The sequence below is a fragment of the Medicago sativa genome, chromosome 1 (genome assembly GCF_051527215.1).
Source record: "Medicago sativa cultivar Bolivia chromosome 1, Bolivia_mono, whole genome shotgun sequence".
NCBI classification, from domain to species: domain Eukaryota; kingdom Viridiplantae; phylum Streptophyta; class Magnoliopsida; order Fabales; family Fabaceae; genus Medicago; species Medicago sativa.
The window spans coordinates 57,413,639-57,423,231 of record NC_140749.1 but is presented as its reverse complement, the minus strand read 5'-3'; the positions used below and the strand labels follow the sequence as shown (position 1 = coordinate 57,423,231).

At 33.9% G+C, this 9,593-nt stretch overlaps 1 protein-coding gene across 1 annotated transcript; it reads left to right on the top strand.

The window, feature by feature from the left end:
- The first annotated feature begins 2,358 nt into the window (after nucleotides 1-2,358).
- Nucleotides 2,359-9,365, top strand: LOC146955696 (kinesin-like protein KIN-5C). The gene is made up of 23 exons (XM_085722677.1): nucleotides 2,359-2,513; nucleotides 2,615-2,744; nucleotides 3,534-3,692; nucleotides 3,804-4,153; nucleotides 4,246-4,384; nucleotides 4,473-4,570; nucleotides 4,727-4,883; nucleotides 5,379-5,448; nucleotides 5,552-5,628; nucleotides 5,823-5,876; nucleotides 5,970-6,050; nucleotides 6,130-6,241; nucleotides 6,354-6,440; nucleotides 6,526-6,701; nucleotides 6,875-7,036; nucleotides 7,148-7,255; nucleotides 7,442-7,600; nucleotides 7,691-7,774; nucleotides 7,917-8,122; nucleotides 8,202-8,303; nucleotides 8,446-8,555; nucleotides 8,759-8,910; nucleotides 9,030-9,365. Exons 1-23 carry the CDS (start codon nucleotides 2,452-2,454, stop codon nucleotides 9,258-9,260), a joined length of 3,066 nt encoding a protein of 1,021 aa, XP_085578803.1. The 5' UTR covers nucleotides 2,359-2,451; the 3' UTR covers nucleotides 9,261-9,365.
- The last annotated feature ends 228 nt before the right edge of the window (nucleotides 9,366-9,593 follow it).

Below are 9,593 nucleotides of genomic sequence, written 5' to 3'. Positions count from 1 at the left end.
ATAAACCCTAATCCTTAATTCTCACAAAACTCATCCTAATTCATGCTAAATCCATTTTTCAGAATCATACACTTAATAATGTTGAAAGTTAGTCTCACCCTTACCTTAGATTGTTTTTCTGAAATCAAAAGCAGCGTTTTTCGTTCATAGGGTTCTCTCTATCTGAGTTTTCCTCTTTCTTCTCTTTCTCCAAAAAGCGGTTTAACGTAAAAACTCTTTCTAACCCAAGCTTCCTCATTTATAATACTAATCACTCTTCCTAAATCTATTTAGGCCCAATAACTTATTCTTCTTTCTATTCTAACCTCCAATTCTACTTACACTAATAATTCTCATATTCTAATAAATAATAGAATAATGCCACATAATAAAATACTAACACCTCATATATATAAATAAATCACATAAATAGATTCTAACTTAATAAAAATAATTAAATAAAAGGAGGGCGTTACAACAAGTGTACGCGCATAATGTTCATGCAATATGTTTCTTGTTACATTGTCAATCAGTAACGGAGTTCCCACCGCTCCTGCAATCTCAAAAAAGGTCCTCTCCATCCAATATTCTTGCGGCAATTCCCATAACCAAATCCAGACTTGATAATGAGTTTGTCGTTGCATGTGAATGTTGAAGTCCTTTGTCCACTCAAACAATCTTAGCAATTCCGTCTTCAAGCTAACAGTATCGGCTGCCCAAACGGTGCACATATCCTCTTGTGAGGCAAAAAAGAATCCATAGAACTCCAGACCAAGGGAGAGAAAGTTCCACGATCCTTTCACTTTCCAAAACTTTTTCAGCTTGACGGTGATGTCTTTGGAGGTATAACACTTATCCCCTTTGTTCAGAACCAACCGACCGCGAAGGTTGGTTTTGCAAGCATCTAATCCACGATAGTATACAACATCCGTGATTTTTACTGATAATGTTTCCCCACATATGGTAGGCACAGGAAGAGGGTCTGATTGCACTGGAGTACCATGCAGTGCCTGGGCAAAGGAAGGCTTGATAGTGGCGGCCTAAACAGGTGCAGAAGGCGCGTCAATGGTTGGAGAAGAAACGATCATGGCTGTACGGTGACCTGCCGTCACGATTGCAGAAACATGGACTGGAGGCACAAGCTCAGCTTGCCAGTCAAACATGGCAAGGCGAGCAAAGGGACACCAGGGCTAGGTCAAACACGAATCGGAAAGCGTTTGGGGAGGCTAAACGGAATCTGGACGGAACCCTAATAGGAAAGCCTTTCAAGTTGGCGGCATCATTCAAGGAACATAAATTCTTTAACCTTTTAACAGATCAACCGCAGCTGTCTCAAAAAACTATTTCCAACTTAATCTTCTAATTAATGTTGTGCATCACTCACACATTAATATTTTCACTTTATATTTATAAAAAAGATTGTAAAAAAAAACTTTATATTTATTTATTTTTTAATAAAAAAACTTTATATTTATGAAAATGGAAATACACTAATAGTCAATACAATTTTTTTTTTACAAAACTAATAGTTAATACATATAATTGAAAAAAGAAAAAATCATCTCTTCCTTTCTTTCGTTTATCATGTTTTTTTAGTCTGTGTGAAATTGTTAAATATGACAAATATTATAAGACAAATGGAGTACATTTTTTTTTTTTTTACCTTTTTATTGTTTATGGTGCATTGTACTTACTATCATATCGTAAATATATTTTTAGTGATTTAAAGCATTGAATATATTTTTGTTAGCCAAATTAATTGAATACATAACAATATATTAATTTTATATTTTTATATTCAGTTATAGTAATTTTTTTATTATAAACTTTTCTTAATTTTATATTCCAAAAATAAATTATTTATTACAATAAAATATTTATATCATTCTCTACAATGTACCATACATGTAATAATATTAATAACCAACATACAAAATTTGAGTCTTTTTTTTTGTGGTGGCCGGGGTTTGAACTCCGGACTTGCATATATTATACATTGTCCATACCAACTGAGCTAAGCTCACGAGGACAACAAAATTTGATTCTAACAAAAGAAATTAAACTCTCACAACTTGAATAATCAATATTCAAATGTTGACAACAAAATATGTTCACATTTTAGTGTTTGATAATGTCTCGAATATGATTATTTTTAGTAAAAAAATGTATATAAAAAAAAATACTTATTCCAAAATTATAATACTAATAATAATTAATAATTTTTTTAGGGGACTAATAATAATTATTGATTAATAAATATGTTGGAAAATAATAAATAATTGATTAATAAATAGAGAGAGAGCGTGTTTTTAGTTTTGTGTCTGAAAATGAAATATGATACGAGGTTAAAATAAATTCAAATGAAAAAAAGGCTCCCGCGTGAAAGGGTAATAAAATCACGTTTGTCCTAAGTCAAAACTCCAAAAACCCATTTCTCTCTTCTTTCTTCTTCATCATTTCCTCATTCCAAACATGTCTTCTGCTCGTCACGAGAAGGAGAAAGGCGTCAACGTTCAAGTCCTCCTTCGTTGCAGGTATTCATTCTTCTTTCCATTCAATTTCATCACAGTTCCCTTTTCATCACAATTTTTCATCATGAAATCAATTAATTCTTCTTCTTCTTCTTCTTCTTCAGGCCTTTCAGTGAAGACGAATTGCGTAGCAATGCGCCGAAAGTTGTTACTTGCAATGATTACAATAGAGAAGTATCAGTTTCTCAGAATGTTGGCGGCAAGCATTTTGACAGAGTTTTCACTTTTGATAAGGTTATTCTTCTTTTCAAGTGTTTAATTGGTTTATGTGATTGTAAAATGGTTTTGTTTAAACCTAAATGTTCATTGTTTAACTTTCGGGGATCGGTCACAATTCGTTTATGTGGTTGTCTGTTTAATTAATTAATTAATTAAGAGATTAACCTTAGTTCTTAGATTGTGATTGAGTAATTTGAAAGAAGAATAATAGGTTAAAGAGTATTGTGGTCAAGTCACTCTTTGATTTATGATGCTTCAGAAGAAATGGAAATGATATTTCAAGCAATACAATAACAGACACGGGATACAACACTGACATGTCTACATGTTTAATAATTTGAGAAAATAGAATAATGAGTATAACCACATGTGTCGGTGTCAGACATGTAGTGATACGTGGTGGCCGACACACTATCAATAGGAAGTGTCGGTGTTACATAGATTTCAATGCTTCGTTGTTAAGCAGAAAAGTTGGGATAGCCTGAAAATAACAAAATAGAGGCAAAATAGCATAGCGGAATTCAAACAGATTGCTATCGTCGTTATGCCATACATTTTTTAATACAAAATATTGTCAAATAGGGGTTACAGTGGTGCTATAGCACCGCTGCATAGCGGAATTTAAACAATCCGGTATGTGCTGCTATCTGCCATTGACAACACTGCAATAACACTTGAACATTCTTCTTCATTCCATGTTGGATTCTTTAATGAACAGTAATTCACATTGGCTTACACTTTACAGTTCATGATAAGCCAACATTATAAGGGAACTATGAAATTTATTCATGGTATATGGTGCAGGTCTTTGGTCCTTCTGCGAAGCAAAAAGATCTATATGATCAAGCTGTAGTTCCAATAGTAAACGAAGTTTTAGAGGGTTTTAATTGTACTATATTTGCATATGGTCAAACTGGTACAGGGAAGACATACACAATGGAAGGTGAATCCAAAAAAACCAAGGTACAATCTAGTGTCAACCATTTTCATCTGAATCATTAATGAAATGATGTTCTGTATGCATGCTCCATACACACTGATTATTCTTAATAAAGTTATTTGATTATCCTACAGTGTGGGCCGAATGGAGAGTTGCCTTCAGAAGCAGGAGTCATACCTAGGGCTGTTAAGCAGATTTTTGATACTCTTGAAGGCCAGAATGCTGAATATAGCGTGAAAGTCACTTTTTTAGAATTGTATAATGAGGAAATTACTGATTTGCTTGCGCCAGAGGAACTTTCAAAAGCTTCTTTGGAGGAGAAGCAAAAAAAGCAGCTTCCTCTTATGGAGGATGGTAAAGGTGGCGTTCTTGTAAGAGGTTTGGAAGAAGAAATTGTAACAAGTGCAAGTGAAATTTTTACTCTGCTGGAAAGAGGGTCTGCCAAACGGCGTACTGCAGAAACTTTATTGAACAAACAGTCAAGGTGATGATTGCTTTACGTGTCTCTTATGCTTGTTTGAACAAATTGTCAAATTTTTATTTTTGATTATCAATAACAATTGCTTTCCCTTTTAGTCGGTCACATTCTTTGTTTTCCATTACAATCCACATCAAAGAAGCAACCCCAGAAGGTGAAGAACTTATAAAATGCGGCAAACTAAATTTAGTGGATCTAGCAGGTTCAGAAAATATTTCTCGTTCTGGTGCTAGAGAGGTATTACACTTTAAGCATACATCTTACTTTGTATACGCTCTTAGAATTTTGCAATGAGTTGATTGATTGGATTTGCATGATATATAAGGGTCGTGCAAGAGAAGCGGGAGAAATCAATAAAAGTTTACTTACTTTAGGGCGGGTTATCTCTGCACTTGTGGAGCACCTTGGTCATATCCCTTACAGGTTTTGCCCTTTTTGTTTATGTCTAGATTATGCTCCATTCTATCTGTTAACACACGTCAATTGAAGTCAACACTATCTTAATTGTTTATGAAGCATTAGGTACATATCTGTGTGTATCTTTTTCTTGTTCACTTACATAAAAACATTGGAATTTAGGGATAGCAAGTTGACGCGTTTATTGCGTGATTCACTTGGCGGCAGAACTAAAACATGTATCATAGCAACAGTCTCTCCTGCAGTTCATTGCTTAGAAGAGACCTTGAGTACATTGGATTATGCACATAGGGCGAAGAACATAAGAAATAAGCCTGAGGTTTGTTACTATTCTTAAAAACTTTGTTAAACTGCGCATATCTACTGATGTCTTAGTACTACTAGTCTTTAATGACATGTTACAAGAGTAGTAGTTTTTGAAGAATTGTGTGATATTTATTAGGGGCCATTGTATGGGACATTTGTAATATATAAGTAGTCATAATATGTGCATAACTTTATTTCCCTTCTGAAAACAAAGATGCTGTTTTGAAAATTTTGATTAATCTGTTTGTGTCATTATCTTATGAATTTAGCTGTTTCAATTCTAATTGAGTTGCGGTAAATTTAGCACTTGCTTTAGGGGATTATTGAAAGCTGTCATATTCTCTTATTCCAATTGCAGAGAGACATTAGTGTTTCAAGTTTGTTATCAAGTAAGCTGATTGTAGACTGATGATAAGACATGCTGGATGTGTGGACATTTTTCTTTTTATTTACCATGACAAATGTTGTCTCATTCTGCTAAGACATTTTTCTTTTCTAATTTTACTAGGTTAACCAAAAACTGATGAAAACAACTCTTATCAAGGATCTCTATGGTGAAATTGAGCGTCTTAAAGGAGGTTAGTTGTGTTTGTTTCATGGTTGACAAAGTAAGTTACGTAAGGTTTTAGCTTTCTCTTTTTTGAGTGTTTCTGAGGTTGATGAATTTATGATTTTGATAAGAGGTTTACGCTGCTCGTGAGAAAAATGGCATCTACATACCAAAGGACAGATACATTCAGGAGGAGAATGAAAAGAAGGTTGTTGTTTACTATTTTATTTTATGTTTGTTACCTTTACTGTTGCAATACAATTATTTCAACATGTTTATCAGGAAATTCCATGTAACTTTCAACCACTGAGGATGTCATACTACTTTTGTCTGTAGTTTAAAAATTCCTTTTTTCTAAGATGCTTACTTTCTTTGTTTATGTTCTTTTGTTGGAATAATCAGGCCATGAGAGATCAGATTGAGCAGATGAATATTGCATTAGATAGTCATCAGAAGGTATATTTTGTTGGCTATTATATTTCAATGATACTTTGGCTTTGTCCTTTTCCCTGTTATGCTTAGCTTGTTTTGTTTATATATTTCAATTAGAAACTTGAGGAATTGCAAAACAAATTCAATGACCAATTGTTGCAGAGCTCACATTTAAGCACAAAACTCGATGCCACCGAGGTAAGTTGTCTGAGCGTTTGTTCTTTTTGTTGCACAGTTCTATATGCATTCTTGTAAAAGAAATTATTTTTCCGTGCAGAAAAACTTGAAGCAGACCAGCATATTGCTTGCCAACACAGAGGAAGAATTAAAGAAATGTCGGTATACTCTGAAAGAGAAAGATTTTATCATTTCTGAGCAGAGGAAAGCAGGTATGTATGGTTGCATGGTTTAATTTTATCATTGTTTCTTTTGTTGCTTCGTAATTTTTTATAAGATATTTCCTTACTTTGTTGTGCTAATGTTAATTACTACGTGCAATAGAAAATGCTCTTACTCATCAAGCATGCATTTTACGAGCTGATTTGGAGAAAGCTGTTCAAGATAATGCTTCATTGGTCTTAAAAATTGGTGAGGGTTTTTATTCTTTTCAGCGCTCGGATTGATTAAAAAATATTCAAGAACCTAATTATGTATATGTTATTACATTTTTTAGGTAGAGAAGATAAATTGAACTTAGATAACAGAGCTGTGGTGAATAATTTCCAAGTGGAGCTAACCCAACAAGTTGGTTCTCTTCGTAACACTGTGGCAACATCATTGTCTCGACAGAATGAACACCTTGAATGTGTGGAGAACCTTTGCCATTCATTTATGGGTATTCATGATAAGGTGTGTAAAATAATCTATTGTCACAGTTGGATTGTGACATCCTTTCAGGCTTTTACTAAATTTGTTGATTCCTTTTCCTAAGTTTAGAAACTCTCGTTCATGATTTCACTTTCTACTTATTTTATTCTTGTACTCATTCATTCATTCATGCATCCATCTTTTATTGGTTGTAGGAAGTTGCCGATTTGAAACAGAAAGTTACAACTCTGAGGGCTTTGTATATATCTCATGTTGAAGCGATGCAAAATGTTGTGCGTTTGCATAAGTCGGGTTCTGATGCTAGCTTTCAGGAACTATCATCTCTTATATCCTCTAATAGTCACTTCATTGAAGAAGTACGTTATGCTATAACTATTGAAATTGCTTATGTTTATTTGATATGTCTCACTAGCATACTTCATTCTTGTTCAACTATAATTAAAAGTTACTTTTACCATGTGAATCAGTTTCTTGCATCCGAGGCCACCAAAGCAGGTTCTATACTTGATGATCTTCAGACTTCTCTTTCGACTCAGCAGGGTGAATTGACACTTTTTGCAAGTGAGCTACACCATGTAAGTGCTTCTGGATTTGCTTATGTTTATATTTATAACCGTTAGCCACTCATTCATATCAGTGCTTTTTTCTCTTGCAATTATATATTTGCTTACAAATTTTTGCTATGTATATTGTATCATTATTTTGACTGTACAATTGATTTACTTATGTTTTTTGTTGATGTTTTTTGGCTTGGTCAAAAGAGATTAAGTGCCAATGCTGAGCAAATAAAGGATATATCTGAGTGTACTCATGAGTTCGAGGATACAATTTTGAAAGAAGCAAAAAGTCTTGAAAACTTTGCGTCTGCAGCTGATGAAATGCAAATGAAGAGTATCGCTGAGTTTAAAAAAGCTTATGAGGTAATATAATATGGCATTGTTAATTTATTTATTTTTAAAATAGTTTATTGTTGATACTGATTTGCAAATTATTACACTTATACTGTGCAGGAACAATCAAGATCTGATGTAGAGAAACTTATAGCTGATGTGACTAGTTTATTATCAAATCACGCTTGTCGTCAAATTGATTTGGTCTGTTTCGTGTGTTCCTTTTGATATATTTTCCATTTTCTTTTCTTTTCCCCTCCTGCGGAGGATTGTTAATGGGATAATGTATGTGTTTGTGCCCGTAAGTTAATACTGAATAGAAATGGATCGGTGATTGACCCTGTAGGTAGATACAAAGCTTGCAGATCTTACAAAAAATGGCATTGCCAGCAAGTCATTCGTGGATGAACATGTATCATCAATGACAGATATTGTCTCATGTTCAACGAGAAAGTGGCATGGCATATGCACGCAGGCAGAAAAAGATGCCAGAGACACTGCCGAGTTTTCTGCTGCTAAGCATTCTTGTATGGAGAAGCTCCTGCAGCAGAGGTGATTGTTATTTCTTTTAGATTCAGGCCTTTTCCGTTGCTTTATATTCTAACAATGTCTTTGAAATCCTTGTGTTTAGTATCAATACTGCTCAATCAGCTTTCCAAAATACAAAGAAGACACATGAGGTTGTAAATGAGACTGGAGCTAAACATGTTTCAGCAGCAGTGTCACTTATCAGGTGTGTGGTGGTGACTTGATTGAAATAACTGTCTCCAATGGTCACGACTCTTCTCTTTTATTTATCCGAGTGTAATGTGTTTTCTCAACTACTAATTATCTCATTACTAGGTTTCCATTTGATGTTGATTAATTTGGTACAGGGATGCTACTGATAGCAATATGCAACATGACATTGAAATTAGTTCTGCTCGGGTTACAGCTGAGGAAGATGTGACGAAGAACAGTGACGATGTCCTTCAACAGTTTGATGGTGAGTGTTGTGTTCAAGATATTTGTCCTTTGATTTAGCAGTATTGTTTTGATGAGTTAAATCCTTGTTTCTTCAAATTATTTTGCACAATGCGATTCACTAAGCATATAAGTGTCTAGTGGGGTGTGTGTGACACTAATACATGGATTTCAAAGTTGTTTTGTCTGTTGCATTAATGTGGTCATTTTCTTGTGATATTGCAGACATGTCTGTACAAGAAAGAGATTCTGTATCTGGTATGTTGAATGTTGTCAAAACTCATGTGAATACACTTGAGACCTTCAGAGAGGATCACTCTACCATAGCAACTTCAATTGAAGAAAAAGCAAGTGAAATTTGTCAGGAACAATATAGGGTAAAATGCTTTGCTCAATATTCTGTTCAATTTAATGTTCAGAAGATAATCTTTGCATGCTATTAAATAGGACATGTTGATGAAATTATGCATATGATTTACACTCTTGTGTTATACAGGACTATGAGCCAAGTGGAACTACCCCAATAAGATGTGAACTTGAAGTTCCAAGTAGAGCAATAATAGAGTCTCTTCGATCCTTGCCAATGGAAACTCTTATTGAAGAATTCCGGGAAAACAATTTGTATGAATCATTTGAATCATTCGATATAAAGGAGTTGAAACCATCACTAATACCTCGTTCTCCTCTCAGCCAAGTAAATGCAACTAAGGGAAGAACAAGGTATTAGTGATTAAGAATTGCATCATTGATATGTTTGTATTTGTAGCGTAGTTAATATCAATTGATATATTACCGTTCATTTTTTTACTCAATATAATATTGTTCATGGTTAGCTGCAGTGTATATTTTGCAACATCCGCATGTTGCTAAATTTTGTTCTTTCCCATCATTCATTTGATAAACACATAAGCATAACAGATAATGGTAATCTACATAAGCATTCTACCTTTCAATATTTTTAAAGGAAAAATATTTTTATATTTTACTGTTATAATTTTTGAAACAGATAATGTTAATCTACACAAGCATTATACCTTTCAATATTTACGATGAACACTGA